Genomic DNA, 24,701 nt, shown 5'->3' with positions numbered 1-24,701 from the left:
GCAGGCTCAGAGGGAACTCTCTTGCAGTGAAAGATGCTTCCTGCACATCTCCCTGTCTGCTCCACTGGCACAGTCATGGATTTACCAGGCCTGGCGAGGAAGAGGATTTAATTGATGCTGCCAGAGTCAGCACAGACACCCTGGATCTTCTTGATGTGGTTCTGGGGCTCTGAAGTGCTTCCCATCAGCCACACCATTCCTTCTCACACTGGAATAGCTTCCACAGAGGAACTATGGATCCAGTTTCTCCCACAGCAGATGTTAATCTTCAAAACACGTGGTGGGGAGCACTTATTGCTCTGGGAAGGAAGAGAAACCCGCCAGCTGAGCTCACTGGACTGCTCTCCTCCTGCTGTGCTGGTGATGCTGTGGCTCCATCTCCACCTGAAACATTCCCTGTTCCTGTGGGCAGGGCATGAGTGGGCACGAGGAGACGCCAACACTCACAGGATCATCGAGGTTTTTCAGGCTCCATCATCACCCAGAGCTGTGTTCCTCACTCATTGCTGTAATCAGCCTCTAAAATCAACATTTTAGTCACCTGGACGTTGGGATGAAAGGTGGAATTGCTGTGTCAGGCAGCCGGAGCAGCTCCCTGTTCCAGGAACTGGAGGAAGTGTCTGACTCAGTGGGCCAGAAAAAGCAGTTTCCAGCCATGTCACCAAGCCCAAGTCACTTCTTCTCTCCAAGCTGACAGAGGAGGTTTAAGCCAGGCAGTTCCTCTTTTTCCAGAGGAGAATGCAGATAATGAACCACCCAGGGAAAAAGGAAACTCAGCTCCTGTTAGAGGGGAAAGCCTGGAGGGCTTTAGGGGCAAAAAGGAACACACAAGGAACACAAGATCCCTCATCACAGGGGTTTAGGGCTGGAAATAGGTGAAGTTTTCTCTAGAGGATGATTTGCAGGGAAAGATAGAAACAGCTGCTTTTGAAATATGCACAGAATAACTGAAAATTGAGAGAGGAGATGATTTGCATAATGACAGAGGTTTTAATTAGAATAATGGGTTAAAACTGAGGCAGGGAAAATGTATCCTGGAAAGATGCTGGGGCACATATGATGCATGTCTACCCAAAAAGTTCCCTTTGGAATCACTGGAAGTTTCAAACACCAGGTTTATCCAGTGCCCTCCTGACTGCAGCAACGAGGGACCTGCAGGTTTTGGAGCTCTTGCTTTGGGGACACAAAGCATCTGAGGGTTTATTTCAACTGGAAGATGTTCACCTTCAATTCTTCTTTTATTTTCCAGAAAGAACTTGACAAAAAGTGGAAGGGACCTGCAGAGACTCAAGTTTGTTATAGCTCCTGAGCATTTCATATGCTGCTGCAGCTGGTACAAAGTTTAGCTCTCAGTTCAAGGCCTGACAGTGGGTGAATTTTTGTTCCCCTCCTGTGTTTTACACGTCTAAACAGATCTTTGGAGAGGGAATGGAAATGAACCATTCCCCACATTTAGATGGATGAGACAGATAAAAATATCCCCATTCTAAGAAGGGAGGTTTGATGTTTTAAAAAAAATCTAATGACTGAACCATTAGTTCAACCTGTATTTCTTAGAACATGAAAGCTCCTCCCCAGTTTTGGTGCTCACCCTCCAAAAACTGCTTGAGTCAAGCAGTGGCAGCACAAACCTGAGCCAAAAAAAATGCAGCATTTAGGTGGGGCCACGCTTTCCTCACTGTGCATTCCTTGAGGCATTTTCATGTTGCCTCATTCCCCAGTGTTACCAGAAACTCTGCACCACAACTGAAGAGTCCCAAACTCAGCCTGAAACAGCTGCAGAACAGCCCTGACCTAGTTGGGAGAGTGAGACTCAGCAGCCAGGAGAGGTCTGTGCTTTGGGAGACCTCTCTGAGCTGGGATGTGCCACACAGGAGGCCTGGCTCCCTCAGCCAAGAGCCAATTGCAGGAAAATTGCCTCTCTCCTGCTCTTAAAACTGGTTTTATTTTTTCCTCCAAAGGTTTTGTGGCCTGGTGAGCCTCCCCCTGTGTGCCCAGCCTGTGACCCACAGCAGCAGCAGCAGGAGATGCTCACAGGACAGGGACAAGAGAAGCAGCCACCGCCCTGCACATCTGGACCTGCACATCTGGACCTGCACATCTGGACCTGCACATCTGTCCAGTCAGGGCTGGCAAAGGACTCTGTAGGTTTGGGCTGTTAGGTTTTGCCTCAAGAGTGGCAGGGGACACTGAGAACAGCACAAATGCAGGAAAACACACTGGAAAAAAGGAAAAAAAGGAACAAATCCATTCTTGCCATTGCTTATCATGATCTCATGCTTAGGTAGCCCTGACACTTTGCCAGGAGAAGGGATAACTGTGGCCTGAAGTCAAATATTGATGCCACTGACATAAAGTGGGGTTTTACTGCACTTGTTTCAACTTAATCATTACTGAGCCCATGCCTGCAATGGGAATTGGCTCAGATGTGGGAATTTGGGAGCTGCAGGTGGATTGAGCACTCTGTCAGGTGGGGAGAGGGGATAATGAGGGGGGAAGAGAGGCAGCTTTGGGGTTTTTGGCTGGAGGGAGATGGGCAGAAGCTGAGATATAGGATCAGGCTCTGCTCTGCATGTGAGCCCTGGCTATGATGCAGCAGGGCACTGCTCAAATGCAGAATAAAAATATTCCTTTTCCCTGCTGCAGAAAGGAAGAAAACAGCAGGGACAGACTGAGGAGTGCCATGAGTGGAGCTCCTCCCTGTGCTGAGCAGGGCTCTCAGGGCAGCAGCTGCAATTGGGTCCAGGATGTGTAGTGTGGAAAAATAGAAAATAATTAGGATAACAATTTTTTTTACCCAAGCAGAAAGAATAAACCACACAGTGCCACAGTTGCAGGGAATATATTTGTGATGGAGGCTCCAGCAACCCTTCTCCATCCCCTCATGCATGGGACTGTTCTTTTCTGGCAGGGATCTTTGGGAATCAGATCTCCAGTGCAAAAATGCATCCCAGCATTGCTAAAGAGGCTGATTGTCCCTGCACCCAGACTGCACCAACTGGTAAGTGACATCCCTGGAATGTATTTTCCTGGAATGACTTCCCACAAGGCTGTCTCCTGGTAGGTGACAGTCACACACTTGCAGGCTAATTCATTTTCCTGTTGCTCAGCTGCATAAAGCAGCCTCTTATCTTGCAATTTGTGAGCATCATGTATAAATATTTGCAAGTGATACTCAGTTGTCTGGAGAGGTGTGAAAAGCTCTTTGTGTAGCAGCACACAGAGGTGATCCCAGGACAAGTTTAACTCTGAGGGGAGGGGTGAGGATTTTTCACTCCCATGAGTGAAAAATCATGGGAGACTCCTGTGAATCAATTAAACACTATGCTCAGGGGAAGTGGGCTGCTACTGGTGTGCTCAGTGTTTTAATTCTCATATTCTGGATTATTTTTAAGGAGCTTGGGGAATGGAATGATGACAATAAGTAATTTACAATTCTTGATGTTACCCAAGGTCAAAAATGCATTTAGAGAGTGGCTTTTCCCCTAAGTGACTTGGACTGGATATCACAGAATTAAATATAAAATCTGAAAAATTTCTAATGTGAGTTTGCCTGGGATGGTGTCCTGTATCAGCAGAAGAGCAAATGCTGCTCTGACTTGCTGATGTCAGATGGAAGATCTCCAAATGCTCATTCCCTCCCATCTGGGCTTTCCTTCATCTTGTTCATTTTGGTTTCCACTGAGTCTAACACTTGCTAGGAAAACAAAATAATGCCACATAGGGCTTCTGCTGCTTGTTTGTGCTGCACAGACTGTCCAAAGCTGGAATTTTCAAGTAATTTTTAATAAGAGATGCATGTTATTAATGTTCTTGACCCTTAATGGCATCTCTGCAGTAGCTGGAGCAGCTGGTGACTGCTGTAAAACTCTATAAAATGGTCATGACAGATCCTCTTGCAAAACCCTCCACAGCTCCTGAAAAATGCTGCCCTTGTCAGAAACATCAGGGTGGAGCAGGGAACAAAAAGGCTGAGCAGGTTAATGATTAAAACTGGAAGAAAATGTTTGCACAGATGTGACTGGCAGTAGCTCTGCCTCTCATTTCCTGCCCCTCGAGTCTGTCCTCACAAGCAGCCCAGCTCAGGCTCACAGCACCCCAAAATTCTCTTTTCAGGGAGATCAGCCAGAACCAGGCAGGGCTCCTGCTCCCCAAATCTGAGAGGAAAGGCCACCCTGGGGTTCAGGGGGTCAAGGCTGCCATCCTGCTCACAGGCAGGGTGGAGTGGAGCTGCTCACAGCTCCTGCAGTCCCTGCACCTTTCCTGGGCAGCAGGGCTCTGCCTCTCTTGCTGCTGCTTGTCCCAGTTTTTCCTCTCTGGACAGCTGCCACAACATTCTAAATAGGCCTTGCTGCTGGGTGCTGTGTTCTGCTAAACCCCACAGCTCTGGGGGCTTTCAGATATAGCTGCTTTCCAAGTTCAAAGTCCTGCTTGCTGCCAAACTCATTTCCCTTCCTTAGCAAAAGGATTTCTGTTCCTGTGGTTGATCAGAGGTCAAGCAAGAGTCCTCAAATGCACCTTCACCCAGATTTGATGTGGCTTTGCCTATTTCCACCCTCAGAGTGAATTCAGTTAAACAGTTCCTTGCAGTTTGTGTTGAGAACCAAGCTGGTGCTGTCCCAGGCAGGAGGGAATGGCAGGATCCAGTCCTCATTCCAGGTTCTTACACTAAAAGACCATCAAAGCAGCTGCCTCTGGGCTGTCACAGCTTAGCTCAGGCATTTGGCAAGATGTGAACAACATTTCCTGGCACAGGCTTTGGAGCAGAGCAGGAATTTGTCAGGCAGAGCTGGATGTGTGCTCAGCCCCTCCAAGCAGAGGGATCCCCAGTGCCAAACCCAACCAGCCTGGGCACAGCCCCTCTCCCCACGCAGCTCCTGGGAGCTGATTCATGGGCAGGAGCTGTGCAGTGCTCCTGGCATTTCACACAAGGTCTGAGGCAAATGTAACACCCAGCAGACCTGTTTTTAAAGATAATTTATGAACAGGAGGAGCTTACCTTCAGTTTGTAGATGTATTTTAATGCCACAGTCTTTGGATTAAAATGTCTATGTTAGAGTAGCCAAAGTTATTTTGGTTTTACTTCCAAATTTTGACCTATCTCCTAACAAAACTCCTCCACCCAAACTTGACTTCTTTTTGCCCTTGTCTACAGCTGAAAAAAGATTCCTGTTTTGCTGCCTACATAGTTATTCTTAAACTCCTATCTAATAATTAACTCAAGACAAGGAGCTGTAAATACACCTTGCAGGTCTGACTGCAAAGACATAGGAGTTCTTCACATCCTATTTCTGGTGACAATGCAAAGATTCTATAAAAAGAGCAGAGGAACTCATGGTCACTCTTCTGGCACGTCCCAGACAGAATTCTGCATTCATCATTGCTCAACAGCTCCAAAGTAGAAAAGCTGAGAAAAGCCATTGCCTGTCACAGGGATGTGAAACCCAACTGGTTGTGTTCCCACAGCCCCTGTGGGGACAAATTCATTAAAAACTTTTACAGGTAGGGAAAAATTTAAACACACCCACCACATTTTCCCTGACAGCACTGTGCAATTACAAGATTTTTGAACGTAGTTTGTAAAATTTTGAAGTAACAGCAAAAATTTTTGCTTGCTGGAGCACTTAGGATCATTTCCTTGTTTTTGCTTTCTGCCTTGAGTAGATTCATGCTATGTAATAAACCGAGCATGACACGAAGGTGTCATTTACAACCCAAATGCAGCTGCACAACCATTTTCCTTTGCAAGCAGCAGAGCAGCAATCACCTGAGATACTCCACTGCTGCCATGAAGTCACCTGTGAGCAACCCAGCTTTAGTAACACTCCGGTGTGTAATTACTGCCTGTGTGTCATCCCACTTTAGCAGCTCTGGAGTCAGGAGTTGTTGCCTGGCCAGTTTCTCCCTGTTCCTAATTTCAGATGGAGCAAACTCGGCACGGCCGCGGTTCCTCGGCGCTGCCCCGGCTCTGCTCCCCAGCTGAGCACACTGGATGCCTGGAGCAGGCTGCTTTCGTGTTTTTGGGGTAGTCTGGAGCCTGGCTGTGGTTTTGCTCCTTTGGCAGATGAGTTTTGGATGCTGTCAGCGGGGCCTTGCTTTGGTTTTCAGCGCCCGGATCCGTCCACGCCGACATGGAGGTGCTGTGAGCAGGGTGAGTGATCCGAGGGGTTTGGGGGTGAAATCTTCCAGAGACAGAGGTGGAGCCCATCCTCCACACTGAGGATGTGTTTCTGTTGTGCTTCTTTCTGTTCTTCTACTCTGTAAAAGTCTCTCCTGAGCTGTGCTGTTTCATTGGGCATTCAGGAGTGAAGAAGGACAGGCCTGATTTAATTTGTGTTTGTCAGCCTGGAACACTGTTGCACTTCCTAATTCCTGTGCCAAGGGGATCCAAAATATAATATCATAACTTTAATACATTCATCAGCTTCCACCAAAAGTTTCAGCTACTGTAGTGACCACTGAAAGTCAAATATAAGTTATAGAATAAGTTATTTCAACTCAGAAAAACCCTTCTTTTTATTTAATTCAGAAATAGGCAGGTAAATAATCTGAAAGCATAATGTTGCTTTTCAGAGTTCTTAAAAATTTTCTGTTAGGAATAACCTTCATAGGAAAGTGACAATTTCTCACCAAAGAAAAGCATTCTTGGTAGCACCTGAAGTCTTTGAATGCCCCTCAAAAGTTTAAAAATCTTACAGGTTTTTAAGATGAAGCTCTTCCTAACAAGTGTAACTTTCTGCTGATATGACTCATAAATAATGCAGAAAAATCAGAATGAATTTTTATCAGCTTTCCCCTTGGAGAGGGGTATTATTTTTTTTTTTTATGGGGCAATAAGAATTGAGTTGTAGGTGCTGGAAATGCCATGGTGTGTTCTGAGCAGCCTGTGAATGAAACAGCTCCTGGAAGTCACCTCCCCTCCTCTGCCCCCAGGGAAGGGGAGACCTTTGTGCCACAACATCACAGCTGAGTATTTTTCTGATTTGTAGGATTCTCTCTTTAGCCATGTCCTATAAACTGTTACTGATATTTAAAGATACAGATATGTGTGATTCTTCTTGTTCTCAGATAAGCAGAAGGTGAGTCTGTGCTAATGTGTAGCAATGGCAGAATCCCATTCACCATCACAGATAAATTCCCTTTTCTTACCCCCAGCACACTGGAGGTCAGATACCAACTCCTCAGATCCCTTTCAAAGTCATTCTTGATACCATAAATCAATGCAGGGGTTTTGTCTTGCTGGCCACTTCAAACAAGCCACTTCTCTGGTGGCCTGGAAGTGACAATTAAGGAGATAATGGGAGTAGAAAATAGTTACAACCAAAGACAACACTCTGTATCAGGTTACATAAGCTACACTGCTTAGATCTGACACTGTTCAGGCTGCTGCACTATTTTTCTCTTTCTGTCAGAGATTACAGAAAATGACAGTGCACTGGAAGCCTCTGCTGAAAGCCCAGCTTAGTTTTCATCTCAGCACACAATTAATTGTGATTAAAAACGAGGCAGACGCTGCCTCAGCACTGTAGCAAGGTACTTCTGCTATGGTGCCTGCAGTTATTTACTTGGGCAGGCTGATTAAAATCTCATTTTAAATAGACTTTTTGGCTGGCATACACTCACATCTCCGTGCTTTTGAAAGCGTAGTCCCTCTGTACTTAAGGAAATCTGTCCTCTTTTTCCTTCCCAAATTGCTTCCTTACATCACTGTGGCTCAGCAGTCCATCATCCAACACATCTCCAGGGCTCTGTTGGGTTATTTCCCACCTCTCCTCAGAGGTGCAGCCTGTTCTCGAGTCACTGCTAAAATCTCTGTGCTAAAATCTCTGAAAATGGGGCTGGAGCTGCTGCCCTTGCAGGGAGGTGTTGCCATCTCTGAGCAGCTCCAGCATCACTCACAAACAAGAGGAATTTAGGAATTGAACTTGATCTTTATTCCTCCAGCTCTTCATTCTACTCTCTCACCCCTCTGACTTCACACCCCCCCCCAACTGAGCCCTTCTCAACTTGGCAACTCCTTTTGTTGGCTTTTGGACTTTTTTAATGTGTTCCCAACTATTCTCCTCCTTTAAAGTCACTCATTTTGTGAAGCTATTTAATGTCCATCCCCACCATGGTCCCCTTTGATTTGATTTATGTCAAACATCCCATTTGCCTCTTCCCTGGGATGGGAGATGTATTTGCCCACACTCTGCTTTGTATTCTTTAAGTACTTGGTGAGGAGTAAATAGCAGAATTATTTATGAACGAAGCAGGACAACAGTCACTTGTTTTAGCTGTGTTTAGACTAAATGTTTATCAGTGTGTTCAGTGACACAACATGTCCTGGGGACTACGTGAGTGACATTTCCAGTGGCACAGACAAAGCCCCTCTTCCCACCTCCACTGTGTCCTCTCCAAATTCAGCTCTTCTCTGCATTTACTAGAAGCTGTGGTGTACTTTGTATGCAAAAATATTTTCCCCTTTATAAATTATTTCTATGAAAGCTGTGATATGAATCCTTAGGGAATTCATCCAAACTAGGAATGTCTCCTAGTATGAACACACCTGCCAATGGTAGAAAACACAATAAAAAATTATTTTCATGCCTGTTTATTCAGCCAGCCTTTGCAAGGTAAGGAGTCCTTTCCAATATTTCAAGTTCCTCTTCCACAGAGTGCCAAGAGATTACAGCTGCACTTAGGAGTGTTTGGACCCTGTAAATTCTCAGCTCTCTGTACTTGGGATTGAAAATTGCCATAATTAAACATTTGTTGTTTATGCATTAATAGACTTTCACTCCAATACCAGCGTATTTGATATTCTTGGCTCCTCTCTCACACCAGGTGTCATGTCTTTTCAAACACTCTGAACAATCTGCTTTCTGTGTCTTGATACTCCCAGAATGAAGGGATCCTGGTGCTAAGGCACACTGACAGCATTGTGACAGGAGCAGAAAATATGTGTGTGTACATTTGTCACATCAAGGAAAGTGGAGTAGGAGGGGAAAAATGTGTGGTTGATTTTGTTCAGACTTTGCAGGCAAATTATTTTTACCATTTGTCCTTGGGTATGGAGGCCACTCCCCTGATTTCCTTGGGAATGGATCCCTGACCTCATAAATCTCCTTGGGTGTACCTTCAGTGAATTTTAATGTATCCTGAATTCACCTTCTTGCTTTCAAATTATCCTGAGCCATTTAAAATGATGCCCTTGAGTATTAGATTGAGAAACAGGGAGATAGTTATTCATTATTCCTCACAGAATTCATGCTGTGGGTGTTCCTAGGCAGGTAACTGCATCAAGATCCTTTTGTGTCATGTGCTGGTGGTCATTCCCTCCAGCAGAACCATGGGGTTGTTTCTTTTTCCTGGGGAAATATTGGGAAATCACCAGGACACAAATCCTGGATGTTATCCATGTGATAATTTAGCTGAGCTCACCTTGGGCATCATTTTCAGTCTGCTGCTTTTGCTGTTCCAATGCAGCAAAAACTTTCAGGGATTTTTCTTTGTTCTTTTCACATCTGGAACATTCCTTTATCTGTTTGCTGTTGCACAGATCTTCCTGGGATTTACCATTTTCTGAAATTATCTTGGTCAAGAGCAGACTGCTCAGATTAGCTGAAAAGATGCCCAACTTTGAGGCTACTTTAAAAAGTCATCTTTCTTTTTCTCTAAATCACACACACTGTCACTGGGACTGACAGGCTCCCTTCAGTTTAATTTGGGCACAGGCTTGAATTTATGGTTCTCCTGGTACCACTTTTAATGTCACTTGTCATAGACTGAAATTTAATGAGTCATGTGTGGAACCCTCCAGATTTGATACATGAAATGGTGGAGGTGTGACCTTAACAGCTGAAAAAGAGAAACTTGGGGGAAAAAAAATCAATATTTGTGTTTACACTTGAAGAGACTGTAAACAGGTAATTTGGTCACCACACTTCCTTCAAAGGAACAGGACCCAAGTAAGTGATGTCTCTCTACTGCAGAAACATGATTAAAGATAACAACGAAATTGTTCCACTAATGGGCAAGAAAACAAACCCGCCTGGAAATCCCCCTGCAAACCAGCAAGAGAAAAAGGTGACTGAAGGCACTCCCACCAAGAAAAGGTAGGACTGAGCTCAGCCCAAACCACTAAAACTAACTGCTTTATCTCCTTTAGGAGATCTTTGCACTGAAACACCTCCAACACCTTTGTTCTGTGTAACCTCACAAGAATCTGATCTAAGGATGGTTAATGTTGGGTACAAAGTGATCTTTTTAAGAGATCACATGGAAGGACACACCAGGTTTTATGTAAGAGGCTGGCCTGAAAAAAGGAAGCATTTCAAACTTAATCTGTCACATTTCCATATTTGAGGCTATGGAGAGGCTGAGGGCAGGGAGAGCAGGAGGTTTGAAAAATCCTGTCACAAACAGAAACCTAAATTCACTCTCTTTTTCAGTAGTCTGATTAATGAGACTTTTTTTTGTTTTATAAAATATTCACTTTCATTCATAATTAATATTAGAGAATTAATAAAGGAATTGAGGGTTTTTATTTAATATGAATGGGGAAATATGAGCTGTAATTCCTGCCTGATACTATGAAGTCAACTAAGTTACTGTAGAGTAAGGATAAATTTTCGTTCATAAACTTCTCATTCTGAATAATTACTGGTTATTATGGCAATTTCTGAAGCTCTGAAGGCCTGGCCATTTGTGGCTGTTCTGACATTTATAATTCTCAATAATCAGAGGAATCACTTTTCACAGGAATGGTGCCATTAGTTATTTGAGATCCACTGCCTGGGTGGTCCAATTTCTCTTGTTGTCATTAAATTCAAGAAGAGAAGCTCTTTGGTGGCATATGGGGAGAGACAAAGTGTCTGAACAGCTCATGATACACCCAGCACTTCAAAAGGGGCAATTCCCTGGCAGATTGTGGAGCTACAGGAACATTGCCAAGCCAAGCCCTCAATTACTGAACCCCAATCTCACACTCCTTGTGGCCTCAGGAACAGGAACCCTGGGGTTTTTCCCACCTCTCCAGCCAGAGCTCAGGGTGTGGCTGGCAGCATTCCTGCAACACGCAGCACCCACATCACGTGGATTTTAATGCAGGGCTTTAACACATTCTATTAATTATATGTTCCAACGCTGCTCCATGCTGTTCCTTCAAAACTCTCCCTCCCCTGCCCCAGCAGAGCTGCTGCACTCCCAGCGTGGCATTTCTCACTCTCAATATTCACTTTCTTACAGGCAGTGGCATTCCCTGCTGGAAGCCCCTGGAATTGGGGTGTTTGGGGTGTAATGAAGCACAGGAAATGCGAGGGGAGGGAGGGTGGGGAGGCTGCCAGAGCTGCTGGTGGCTGTGGGCAGAGCACCCAGCCACGTCAGCACCTGGCTATTTGAGGGCACCCTGCTTTGCACGGTGGCTTTGGGGTGTCATTGCCCTCCCCTGACATGCCCAGGTAACCCCAAGGCAGGAGAGGTGAGCTCTGTCAGCCCCCAAAGCTGGGCTCCCTTCCCAGGGGCTGCACAGCTGTTGGGTGCAGAATTAACACCTGGATCATGGAGCCACTGGAAAAGGAGGTGAACAAATATCAGCAGGTTTTTCAGTGTCCTAATAATACCATTTTAAATAATGCTTCTCTTTTTTTCTTTTTTTTTCTTTTTTTTTTTTTTCATTTTACCATCAATGCAACTACTTCATGTTCCCCAAAAAATCTTCTTGCAAGTGCAGTTAGATAAGAAATGCCCTATGGACAAACCCATAAATACCAGGTGAATTGGAAAGGTTTTCCAGGTGACTAGTGGAACATTTTAGAGATGTAAAGCAGTTTCTGAACAGCAGCCCCTGTGGGAATTGCATCCACCCCTGAAACTCCTCTGCCTGTGGGAGCTGTAGCAATGTTTTACTGAGATCCAGTAAAACCAAGCCATTGATTTTTGCCTCTCAACTCTGCAGGCTTTTAAGAGGTGAAATCTTTCTTTTCATATCACTTTGCCTGTGTTGTTCCAAATTTTATTTCTTTTCACTATCAATATTTATATAATTATTTTTAGGGAAAACAATTAAATGTCATGCAGGCAAAGAGACACATCCAGCCCTGGCTGGTGGAAATTCCTGATGTCACTGAACATGTGACCTTTCAAACTTTCTGATTTAATCACTATCACTGTTTGAAATGATCCATCCTGATGGCTCCTGGCTGGAAGAGCAGACACTGGGATTTAAAAAAAAATCATTTTTGTGTGGCTGGGCAGTGACAGGAACTGGGTGCAAGGCTGGTTTAGAGATTGCTGCTCACACATGTCAGGATCTGATGCCATGTGTTCCAAAAATACCTTGGGAATTTTGCCCATCTGCCAGCCTGGAAGAGCTGGGCACAGGCTGGGATCCCCTCAGGGAAAGCAGATAAGCCTGAGCTCCAGCTCAGCTTTAATGCCAGGAGAGATAAATTATCAAGCTTGCCCTTGGTAGTTCTTTTCTTGGTTTATGGTTGGGCTTGCCTTTTATCACTGATACTTTTTAAAATGCACTGTCTTCAACAGTTCCCACTTTTTCCTGGAGATTGATGGTTTTGAAAGCAATGCCAGTCCCAATAACACCTCTCCCCCCGTGTTTTCCAAGCCCATGGATTCCAACATTCGCCCGTGGTAAGTTCCAGATGCACAAGCAATGCTCCTGCTGCAAATATATCCATTTTCTGCCAGCCCCTTCCCCTGAATTCTCCTTGGGCCTCAGTGCCAGGATTTCACATGACTTTTTACAGCTTTTGGTCACTTCAAAGACAGAACTTCACTGGAGACTTATCTCTGATTTTATCTACTGCTGTCGTTTCTATGGAATAAATCAGGCTTCAGATCTGAATAAATTTAAAATTAGTATTTTTTTTTAATCTTAGCCTCTTATTAGAACAAACTCCATGCTCTCATATGGGTGTTTTCTGCTGTGTGAAGACCACAGCCTAATTTAGCTGTTCCCAGCTGCCTGCTGACGTCTTCCCTCTATTGCTCATTAACAATCAAACGTGGAAATGCTGAATCTGAAATATTTAAAGCAGCCATTTATGCTGAATGAATAGACAAAAATTATGACTGAGAATACATTTAATTTTAAAAAAATGTGCAGAGTGCTAACAACCAATAATTATGAGTAAGGGAAATATGTCACAAATCAGGCACAGGCCCAGAATGGCCAAAGGTTTTTGTGGCTGAGGATGTCTGGTCAGCTTTTAGGAATTGGCTGACAGGCTGATTTTGGTTTCAGAGGAGAGGTGTCCAAATTTCCCCTGTCATTCAGGAAGTGACCTGCACATGTGCTTTGTCACCATATTACTCAGCTTTTTGCAAAGGAGACACAGATAGATTAGGAATGGACTCAGAGCTTCCAGATTTCAAAGAGAATACCTGCAGAGCAGTGCTGTCCATGAATCTGTTTTGCCAGTAATTAATAGCTCATGTCCCCTAAATTATTAACCTGAGGTAGTTCATCCTAACTGAACCTTAGAGAAAACAATAATACAAGAAACTAATTTATCTTAATTTTTCTAAGTCAGATCTGCTTTTAGGACTGTGTGGAAATTATGTTCAGCAATTACAAAATATCAATGCCATTGAAAATCCTTTAAATATATCACCTACACATCTATTTAGGGCCCAGTCCTCAATTTCTTTCATTCAAGTCAGGCACAAAACATTCCTGAATTGCCTCCAGTGTTCTGTGTAGTAAATCTTTAGGTAAATCTTTCATTGTGGGCTTGCAACCCCCTCACTGCTACTGATTTAGCACTTGTTTTGTGCCAGATGACAAATTAAGCATGGTAAGGGAAGAATGCAAGCATTCAGGGTGATGTATAAAAAGCAGTGATCATTAAAAAGAAAAAAAAAAGTTCCCACGGTTTCAGGATCTGTAGTGAAATGATAAAACACAAAGCAGATTGCTTTCCTAATGTGGTCTTTTTTAAAATATAATGAAATCCTGTGAGTCTCTTCATTTTTATCACTCACTTTAAAATCCATGTGGGAGATGAAATGATAGAATTAAAAGGCCAATGTCAAATTGGACTAATTTAAGCTCTAGTGCAGATACTCTAACCTACCATTGACTGGTCCTTCATGCAATTTACCAAAATACCTGCTAATATCTTGGCACATTTTGCTTTTCTTTCTCTGCAGTGCATCTGCAAATGGGGAAGACATGGATTCCCCCCAGTCCCTTCAGGATGATGCCACTGAATACAGCCCTAACGTGGACAGCTGTGGGTGAGTGGAGACACAAATATTTCTCAGCACTTTTTCAATTGATTCAGTTTGTGGAAGGATAGATATTACCTATTTTTCCTGGCATGTTTTTAAAAAAAAAAAAAAAAAGTCGTGTGTGCATGCCTTTCTGATCCTTTAATAATTAAATATTGAAATATACAACTCTAATCTCTCAATTTTCATATTTAGTGTGAGGATTCTTTATATAAAATGGGTGGTTTTAGATGGCAACGCAGGACCCACACACCACAACCAGGCATGGAGTATTTCTGCTTGGGGGAAATATGAAATCATTCTTTTTCCAGAAGAAAGGATGATCAGAAAGTGATGTAAGATGTGAGGTTAGGATCTCTCTTCTGCTGTGAGAGCAGCCCCAGGTAACCTCAGCACTGCAGTCAGTTGTGGCAGAGCAAAGAAGTGTTCCTTAGCCTTTATTCTAGAGGAATGGATAAACTGAATAAAACAAAAAATACTTGAAAAATGTGCTGTTTATAATAAAGCAGCCTCTCAACAGCCCACTTAGCTGCAAATGATCAATGTGAGAAATTAAATGAAATCCATGGCAGCGAGGCAAGTTCATCCAGTCTGGGGCCAACAATTGTATTTGCTTTTACCCTTCTTAAAAATAAAACAAACCAGGATAAATTACACCAGCAACTTCACGATGATTTCTTACAATTCAGTGCTACCACGTGCCCGGGCCCTGAGCTGAGGAGTGCCAGGAAGAAGCTGAAGAGGAACCTGTTCCGGGCAGTGTCCGAGGGCAACGCCGAGGAGCTGCAGCGGCTGCTGGCCGAGCTCGGGGAGCGCGCGCGGGCCTGCACCTCCCTGCCCGTGCCAGGTGAGCCCTGCAGGCACCCAGCCTCTGCCTCACCTGCTGGATTTTGTGGTTTTTAGATTCTCTGCTGATTTAGTGTGCAGTTCTGAGCTTTGTGTTAGGGGACGGTGAGGTCTCTGCACAGAGCAGGGAGATGAAACAATTCCTTCTTCAGCTGGGGACCAAGGACAAATGATCCAAATCTCAGGCCCAAGAGCAGAACCCATGTGGGCTGAAGAGACAAAAACAAGAGGGATGGGACTTCGTAATCTAAAGCTGTAATTGGATCATTAGCTCCAATATGTAAATGGAGCAGAACTGATCAAAGTGAGAAACCCTGTGAGCGCTCGTGCATTTTGGGACCATTTGGGTTCATCTTGGGTGCAGCCCTGGCTGGGCTCTTGTGCTGCCCAAGGTGGATCCATGGAGGAGATCCTTTGAATAAATCCCTGCTTTATTCTTTACCTCCATCTAGTCTCTGTTCTAGGTCAGCCTTCACAAGGCATCAGGGGAGGGCTGACAGCTCTTCTGGCAGCTCAGGTGCAGCCTAAACCTGGGAATGGTGTTTATTTCTCTGGGAATGGTCTTTATTTCCCCTGGGAATGGTCCTTTTTTCCCTGGGAATGGTCTTTATTTCCCTCGGAATTATATTTATTTCCCTGGGAATGATCTTTATTTCCCTCGGAATTTGGGAGTTATGGCACCAGGATGTCCAACAGGAGCACCAAGGTTGCCTTGGTGCTCAAGAATGAAGTAAACAGGATGGAGTCATGGTTTGGCAAATAGTTTGTGTTCATCTATATCCATCAGGTTTCACCCCTAATGAGCAGAAGTTTAATAAATAACAATGATCTAATCTCAAAATTCACTCTTGTAGATTACCTGATGAAGAAGTTCACGGCTTCAGACACTGGCAAAACTTGTCTGATGAAAGCTCTGCTGAACATCAACCAGAACACAAATGAGATAGTGAACATGCTCCTGTCCTTTGCAGAGGAAAATGGCATTTTGGAGAGATTTATCAATGCAGCATACACAGAAGAGGCATATAAAGGTATTGCCATCTGATAGCAGTTTCAGGTATATGGTTAAACATAACCTCCATAAAATAATAATGGTTTAAATCCCTTGAACCAAAGTTTATTCATTATCACTGGTGCCATCTTTTGTGAAACATCATTAATGTTTCAGAGACTCAGCCCTAAATTCCTGTGTCTGCTTTTTCAGGCCAGACAGCTCTAAATATTGCCATTGAGAGGAGACAGTATGAAATCACCCAGAGCCTCATAGAGAAAGGAGCTGATGTCAATGCTCATGCCCAGGGTATTTTCTTTAATCCCAAACACAAGCATGAAGGCTTTTATTTTGGTAAGTGGAATTGAGATATTTCTGGAGAAGTTAACAAGGAATACCCAAAACTTCCATAAACCAAGAGCTTAATCCAGTACCATCAATATATAAATGTGCTTTCATATATTAAGATGGTTAACACAACATTTTCTATTCTGATGAAATAAACCACAACTACTTGCTGCATTTTGTGATTCTGCAGGTGAGACTGCACTGGCTTTGGCAGCATGTACCAACCAGCCAGACATAATTGAGCTGTTGATGGACAATGCCAGGACCAATATTTCCTCTCAGGATTCCAGAGGAAACAACATCCTCCATGCATTAGTGACCGTGGCAGAGGACTCCAGAACACAGAATGACTTTGTGATCAGAATGTATGACATGATCCTGCTGAGAAGTAAAGACAGAAATCTGGAAACAACCAAGAATAAAGAGGGTTTGACACCGCTGCAATTAGCTGCAAAAACTGGGAAATTAGAGGTGGGTGTGATTTCAGCAGCATCTAAGAGAAGCTTGTGCTCCCACAGATCTCTTTCCAGGCTGGCTATGCTGTTTTGTATCAGTATTAGTGAGCTAATTTTGTTCAAAAAACAAATATTTCCATTGCAGGGTTGTTTTAATGCTTCCAGTTTTCTCTGTACAAACTACACAAGCTATTTAGGACCAGCCTTCTGTTGTACAGAAATTCTGCATTTACCCCCAAACAGTTCAGAAATCTCACTAGAACTGCTCTGTTGTACTGCTGTAGAGTTTGGTTTGCATAAATCCACTGCAGTGTAAAGAATTGGCACTGGGATGATTTAGAAAGGAATTAAGTTCAAGGAAGGCATAAATGAACACAGGGAAAACTGTGCTTTCATCCTTTAGAAAAATCTCTCTGGCAGAAAATCTGAAGGCATTAAAAACACTGAACTTATTTCTTAGAGGTTTTTCACCTCCAGCACCCCTCACTGAATAACAAAATTACAAATACATGAAATTGAAGAGCTGTACAAAATGCTGCAGATAAAAGGAGGGAGTTTGGGCAATTCATGTATTCATGTGTTTGTCCTTTCCCTGAGCAGCACAGCTGCTGACAAATCATCTGTTCATGTTTCAGATTCTGAAGTACATCCTGAGCAGAGAGATCAGAGAGAAGCCAAACAGGAGCCTGTCAAGAAAATTCACAGACTGGGCTTATGGTCCTGTTCAGTCTTCTCTGTATGACCTGACAGAGCTGGACACCACTGCTGACAACTCAGTGCTGGAAATCATTGTCTATAATACAAATATTGGGGTAAGTTGCCTATTCTTATATAAAATATTTTATTATATTATAAAAATATAATAAAGTACTATTATAATAAAATATTACATTATGAAATATAGAAGAATACTACTATAATACTATAATATAATGATTAATCTAATAATAAACTATTTGAATTTATATTAAAATATAATTTTTTTTCTAGCAGTATCCCCATATTAGAATTGTCAGCCTTGCAAACAACTGAATTACTTGTGGACAGTAATATTTATTTCTCAGTTTTTGTATCAGGAGCAAGATAAATTTTATGTTGCTGCACAATGTCAGCTATAAGCAAATATGCATTCAGCTCCTGCAACACAGGTGAGTTATTTTGGAAGTGTCTTTTCCATCCCAGGGAGGTCTGGCACATCCCTGAGCACAGAGGTGTTTCTAGAGCAGCAAGGATAGCATGGAGTGAAATACACAAAATTCACACCTAAAATTCAGTTTCCTTACAGGCAGCGAGTTGAAATATTTATTTTATTTATTTATTTTTTTCCCTCCTCAGAATCGTCACGAGATGCTGACTTTGGAGCCTCTGAACTCCCTGCTGAGGATGAAGTGGAAGAAGTTTGCACGGCACATGTTCTTCATGTCCTGCTGTTTTTATTTCCTGTACAATGTAACATTAACATTGGTTTCCTACCACAGGCCCAATGAAAATGAAGTGAGTACAGCAGCTGAACCTCAGCAAATGTACTGACTTAAAAGGCAATGGTATTTCCTGAATTGGGTTTAAAATGCTAAAACAAGGCCAGATATTGGAATATCTGGGTACAGAGAGACCACGTCCCCACACCAGTGTGGGAGCATCAGATTTGCATTTTGTGGAAGTGACCTAAAATGCAAATAAATGATACAAAGACTGAAATTTCTGAAGGAAAGAGTGTATTTTGGTTGTCCTTTAAGAAAGAAACTTCTGGTATTTCAAACATAACTCTTGGGGGTGATTGTATAAATACATCCAGAAAATTCTCCCTGGAAGGGGAGAAATTGTGAACCCAGAGGTGGGAGGGTTTCTGTTGCTTTGCCTTTCACCCTTCAGGGATAGAACTGAGATTTTCCTTCTGGATTTGTTCTTCAGGCTCCTCCTTATCCCCTGGCTCTGACCCGAGGTGTGGGGTGGCTGCAGTTGTCAGGACAGGTGATGGTCATGTTAGGAGCAATATTTTTAGCCATAAAAGAGGTAAGATTGTTTTTTTTTGGTAACAAACATACAGTTAATTTGTAAAGAACTTCTCTAAATTTATGAATATGCTGCTGCTGATATTGGGAATACACATGGAGTGTCTTTGATACATATAATTTTCAAATCTTTGGCACAATCACTTATTCAGAATGACCCTGGTTATATATGTGATTACAAAGGGGAAACAAATATAAGGCTGCTTGCTTTTCAAATTCTTATATAATACAAATATCAGAGAGCTGATATTTGTATTATATAAGTATTGTCACATCATTGGCTTTAAGGACAAAATAATTGCAAGTTGTAATGAAAAACAAATCCCATGGTATAATACTGCCATGTAAGTAATTAAAACCAGTAACTTAAATTGTGCCAGAGACGACAGAATTTTAACCTTTGAATTTACAGCCCTATAAAAATTAATTCTAGAAGTCGCCACATCTTATCAGTAGATGGAATAGTTCAGAACACCAGTTAAATTATTTTGAAAAACACATTTTGAGGTCTCTTTTCTCTTCACCATGCCTGCATTTTCTGTTTCTGCCTGCACAGAGTGTGGCCATCTTCCTGCTCAGGCCCTCAGACCTGCAGTCCATTCTCTCTGATGCCTGGTTCCACTTTGCATTGTAAGTCTGACATGTATATATATATTTTTTTTTCTACTACATATAAAATTCTCTATCTCATGGTCACAGCGAATGTGCTCCTGTAGCAGATATTCACTTTTCCCCCTCCAAATTATGAGTTTTAGAGGGATGGATGGAAGTTTGCCTGCAGCTGTTCTGTAACACAAACTTGGTTCCACTGTCAGTGACAATGCCAGGGTTGATGTGCATGGAGTGGATTTTTCCCTCCTGCCAGTGTCTTCCCTGTTTGTGGAAAATCTGTAATGATTCTATAAATTCATTAAGCTAAAGCTGCAATTAAATGGCTTCTGAGATATTGTAAGGATTCTTACAATTCTCTCAGCAATATCTGCATTGAGCAGCTGTTTTGGGGAGAATAGTTTACCTAAGTTAAGTTTAATAAATATAACCCTTATATGTTAATATAATCACACTGCTTGCACTGACCTATTTTATCATTAAACTATAATGCCAATTTCATGGGGAGAATAAAAAAGCAGCATGAAATTAGAAATAAAGCCTAAAGAGCAAAGAAATCTTGTTTTCATATTTTTCCATTCTGTTGTTGGTTTTGTGCTAGTAATTTCTCTTTTACATATATGTTTGTTTTTTAACAGTTTTATACAAGCTTTGCTTGTGATCTTCTCTGTCTTTTTGTACTTGTTTTCCTACAAAGAACACCTGGTGTGTCTTGTTTTGGCAATGGCCCTTGGCTGGGCCAATATGCTCTATTTCACCAGAGGTTTCCAGTCCATGGGCATTTACAGTGTGATGATACAAAAGGCAAGTTTTTCTTTTATATGTATTTTATAGTTCATTTTTTTTAATTCCTTATTTCCAGTTTTATGCATTATTACAGCAGAACACAATATTTGTTCTTCTTCAACAGCAGGAACTAGTTTGTATCTTAATATTGACATTTTTATTACATTAAATATGTAGCTTGTGTTTTTTCCAGCTAATGTAGTTCTGCAATTTAATTGCATCATAATCTGTAATGTCTGTATTGTACAGAATTAGTCACTCTCAGAGAGCACATCAGGCTTGAGATGAAAAATCAGACCTTTGGGTTTGTTTGCTCAAGGAAAGCAGTCTGATGCTTTAGTGTGTGCCTCACCTGTATCCCTGCAGAATTCAAAAGCACAAAGCTCGTTCTGAATTTTAATTTCTGTCAATTGTTTCATTCCATTTTCAGGTCATCCTGCAAGATGTGATCAAGTTTTTAGTTGTGTACATCGTGTTTTTGCTGGGATTTGGTGTAGGTAAATATCACTGGAGAAAAGCACTGATGCTCTGTGTGAGTAAAAATTTTAGCATTATTATGAATAAGAACCCTGTTTTCATGAGAGCTCATGTTGGGGTTTCTTCTGGATGTTAAGTTTAGGTGTGAATGGATTTGCCTTGGTCTCAAATCCCTGGAATCTCATTTGATGTGGGCTCCTTCTGCCTCCTGGAGCTGTCCCCTGGCTGCTCTGTGTGCCTGGGCAGCCCTGGCTCTCTTCAGCAGTTTGAATTCTTTGGGATGAAGTGCCTGTATTCCTAAATAATGATTGTGACTGAAACTTCCTTGTGCTTCCTTCTCAGCTCTGGCTGCCCTGATTGAGACGTGCCAGGAGGGTGGGGAATGCCACTCCAACAGCAGCCTGGGGCCTGTCCTGATGGATCTGTTCAAGCTCACCCTGGGGCTGGGTGACCTGGAGATCCAGCAGAACTCCAAGTACCCTGTCCTGTTCCTCCTGCTCCTCATTACTTTCGTTGTGCTGACTTTTGTTCTTCTCTTGAACATGCTGATTGCATTAATGGGAGAAACCGTGGAGGATATTTCTAAGGAGAGTGAGCACATCTGGAAACTTCAGGTTGGTTTGGGAATCTGGGAGGTGCTTGGGCTAAAATCCTCATGCTGACACAGCAGGTTAAGTGTTAAAGAAAATCCTCATCTGGTTTTGCATGAATAATAGACATAAATAAGTCCAGTATTGGAGAATTGTAGGAACTTTGGAATGAACAATCTTAAAGGTTTGGATTTTCAACTCATGCACTGTCATGACTTTCTTTCCCCAGGATATATCACAGGATGATATATTCACTATTTTTCCAGGAATCTGAATTCCTATTTGCACAAATTGTCAGTGATTTGCTGGTTTTGGTGTTGGCTGTGGGTGGAGGCTTGGCCTGTTGCAAACTTATGCTGTGAAATCAGACCATGGCTAACCATACTCATTTTACTGTTTACTGCCAATAGAGAGCCAGGACTATTTTGGAATTTGAAAAATTCTTACCAAAATGCCTGAGGAAAAAATTCCAGCTGGGAGAACGTTGTAAAGTGGCTGAAAATGACACCAGGGTGTGTTTAAGGTAAAGCAAGGCTGGAATCATGTGCTATCATTTCTGCTCTCTTTGTGCTGCTTCAAGGTTATTCCTCCTGAAAACCCTCTTTAAAATATTTCTATTATCTCTGCAAATTATACTAGGTGTACAAAAATATAATTTGGATTTTTTTTCAGTTGTAACCAGTTGTTTAAATAGGGAAAATGTATAAATTTTTATGTAGGCAATCTTTTGGTAAGAAAAGATTTTCATCTTCATATGTTTTGACTGTAGAAGCATCAAATCTGTTTGCAGTAAATGTCACTTTATCATAATCTCCTTTGAATGTCAGCTTAAAAGCAATCACAGTTAAGTTGATTGGTAATTGATGATTACCATATTAAAGAACTGTGCTGTTTAATGAAAAATACTTAAATATTTCAAGGCTGTACTAACAATGTGTGAAATTATGAAGCAGTCTTGGTATTATTCTCACCTTCACACAGTGCAAAAGATATTCAGGTTTTAGTGCCAGCAAAGCAGGTGGCCAAGTGTGACAATCCCAGGAAGGAATAAAGGGGGAAGGTCAGGGATGTAGCTGGGGGATAATTCATGGTGATAACACAATTTATGTACAATGTAAACAGGATTAATGAAGTGAAATGGACCGAGTGGAAAACCCATGTTTCATTTATTAATGAAGATCCAGGGCCAACAGGTACTGTGGAATTTTATGGCACCCGATTTGCAGAATCTTTTCTTCTTAGAAATGTTTTTTGATACAGTTTTGTACCTTTGAAATGTAAATTCTTATATTAAACCACATAATATTGCTAGAGAAACTAATGGTTAATATGGCAGTGGTGTTAAATTATTTTTGAAGACTTGGAGAGAGGGTTGGTGACAAACAAGTTGTGTAACATATATATTGGATGACATAAATGTTGGCCAGGATATCCAAGACATCCATCTGCTGCCAGGACAGGAGTGTCCTGGAGAAATGAGCTCCCTCTGGGGTGAAAAAAATTCTGTAGAAGATATGGTAGCAAACTTGAGAGCTTGCTGTTTAAATAATACATGTTTTTAACAAAAAAAAAAAAAAGGTGCAAAATTCTGATCTTACCAATAGTTTCTACCATATCCTGTTTTGTTTACAATGCATTTTTTTGCAGATCCAAGCAAAATTCAAGATAATTCAAGAACTAATAGCAAAAACACCCTGAATACGTTTGAAGAAATGGATGATTTGCCTGAAACTTCTGTTTAGTTGTGCTGTGCTTGACGTGTGGCTCCTCTGAAGGTTAAAAGCATCAGCAGTGGAGGCTGAAAGCTTTGTGGCTGTTTTGGACAGCTGTAGCCAGCTGGAACACAAACTTTCAGTGACACAGTCTGATGGCTTGCACCCATTTATTCAGAGCAGCTGAGCTGAAATAAATGGGATTATTTCACTGGGTCAGTTCTGAGCCTCTCAAACTGTTGCTGTCCAAGTTTGCCTGATGCTCCTCAAACTTGGCTTGAGACGTTTAACTGGATAAAAAAAGGTCAAATGTGAGATATTTCTTCCTTTTGAGGAAAATTAAGGTCATCGTGATCCCAATGTGCTGGCTTTTGGAATCCCTAACTCATGAGAAACTCATTTTGTAGACTGAAACAAAAAAGTTCTTGTTGTGGAGAAAAGCAAAGCATTTCAGTTCTGAAGATGACTAAATGAAGTGTGTTGTTTTGAAGTCACAGGGTTCTGGGTACATTTGCAGCTCTTGCATTACTGTCAGTGTTACTGGGGGCTTGGTCCCATCAGCTGGAAAATCAGATCCCACTGGCTCTGCCTGGTCTGTTTTCCTCTGTGCAGTCCCAGGCTGTAATTGGAGTTTATTGTTGTTTATTTATTACTGTGTGTCTGTGCCTCCTCATCAACTAACAGGGCAGAAATAGAATTCCTGATGGGGGATTTTTGCTCCAGTCCCAACATTAATTTTCCTCCTTGGCTTTTTCCATGCTGTTGTATCTTCCTGCATAAAGAGTTACCACACTGGAAGTTCTTCTGATTTAATTTTTGCATTTAACCACTTCAGAAAAATCAGAAGTCAATATTTCTTCCCCAGGTGAACAAAATTAGTTCAATGCAATGCAATTCCAGACTTTATTTTTTATTCAGAGGACTCTGTAATGCATTTCTGTGGTTCTTATTTAATTACCTGTGATGACCAAGTACTATGAATTATATTTTTAGTTTTCTATTTTATGTGTGTACATATAAGGAGAAACATTTGTTCTGTGTACTTTTAAATTTCAATTAACATGTATCTCCAGTGTCATGGCTTTTCATCAGAATTATTCATGTGGTGCCTGTTTTAAAGGTGCTATTTTAGGTGAGACTCAGGGGAACTCAGTTCTGTGTTTGAATGATAATAAGAATTGCATTGGATTTTGCAGCTGTGGGCAAAATGATCCAAAAGACTTTCTTAAGAATGAAGAGAGCGTGAGGGAAGCCAGCAGTGGGAAGGATAATGCAAAATATTTGCAGGGATGGTGAGCGTGGGTCCTGCTGCCCAACCGTCCCCTGAGATTCCAACCACGGCCTGCATGGATGGATGGGATCCACAGGAACCTTGGGCTGTGTTCTGGGCACAGGAATTGCAGGGGAAGGACATTTGTGTCCCCACAGCCCACGTCACACCCCAGCACTGTTTGGCTTTCTCAGTAGGAGACGTGAGGATGAGAAGAAAAGTTCCCGCGGTCTCGGAATCTTTGATTGTTGATTTTGCACCAAAGCTGCCGAGGAAGGACATTGCCTCAGGGCTGCTCAGCTCTGCTTGGATCCTTTCTGTGCCAGTTTTTGTACAAAAGGAAAAAAAAATACCTCTTCACACACACTCAGGA

At 42.2% G+C, this 24,701-nt stretch overlaps 1 protein-coding gene across 3 annotated transcripts; it reads left to right on the top strand.

The window, feature by feature from the left end:
* Window positions 1-1,945: 1,945 nt before the first annotated feature.
* On the top strand, window positions 1,946-24,682 carry TRPV3 (transient receptor potential cation channel subfamily V member 3). 3 transcript variants are annotated; one of them, XM_064394277.1, is made up of 20 exons: window positions 1,946-2,144; window positions 2,912-3,001; window positions 6,065-6,151; window positions 9,975-10,097; window positions 12,526-12,630; window positions 14,152-14,238; window positions 14,922-15,079; window positions 15,933-16,109; window positions 16,283-16,423; window positions 16,608-16,888; window positions 17,508-17,684; window positions 18,208-18,366; window positions 18,784-18,885; window positions 19,441-19,514; window positions 20,132-20,297; window positions 20,710-20,776; window positions 21,099-21,370; window positions 21,757-21,869; window positions 22,469-22,539; window positions 22,994-24,682. In XM_064394277.1, the coding sequence occupies exons 4-20, from the start codon at window positions 9,979-9,981 to the stop codon at window positions 23,086-23,088; spliced, it is 2,364 nt and encodes a 787-aa protein (XP_064250347.1). In that variant the 5' UTR covers window positions 1,946-2,144; window positions 2,912-3,001; window positions 6,065-6,151; window positions 9,975-9,978; the 3' UTR covers window positions 23,089-24,682. The 3 variants fall into 3 exon arrangements, with proteins under 3 accessions (XP_064250347.1, XP_064250344.1, XP_064250346.1); XM_064394274.1 differs by having other exon boundaries at window positions 5,922-6,151; XM_064394276.1 differs by lacking the exons at window positions 1,946-2,144; window positions 2,912-3,001 and having other exon boundaries at window positions 3,343-6,151.
* The last annotated feature ends 19 nt before the right edge of the window (window positions 24,683-24,701 follow it).

This window comes from Passer domesticus, chromosome 19, assembly GCF_036417665.1.
Source record: "Passer domesticus isolate bPasDom1 chromosome 19, bPasDom1.hap1, whole genome shotgun sequence".
NCBI lineage: Eukaryota > Metazoa > Chordata > Aves > Passeriformes > Passeridae > Passer > Passer domesticus.
Note: the sequence above shows the minus strand (reverse complement) of the source record. Positions and strands in the feature narration are given on the sequence as shown.

Bases quoted from the DNA above. Each gene is read 5' to 3' on its own strand.
- TRPV3 (XM_064394277.1), top strand. From the start codon at position 9,979: ATGATTAAAGATAACAACGAAATTGTTCCACTAATGGGCAAGAAAACA. The intron at 18,886-19,440 runs GTAAGATTGTTT...CTGCCTGCACAG, and splicing joins TATTTTTAGCCATAAAAGAG to AGTGTGGCCATCTTCCTGCT. The intron at 20,298-20,709 runs GCAAGTTTTTCT...TTCCATTTTCAG, and splicing joins ACAGTGTGATGATACAAAAG to GTCATCCTGCAAGATGTGAT.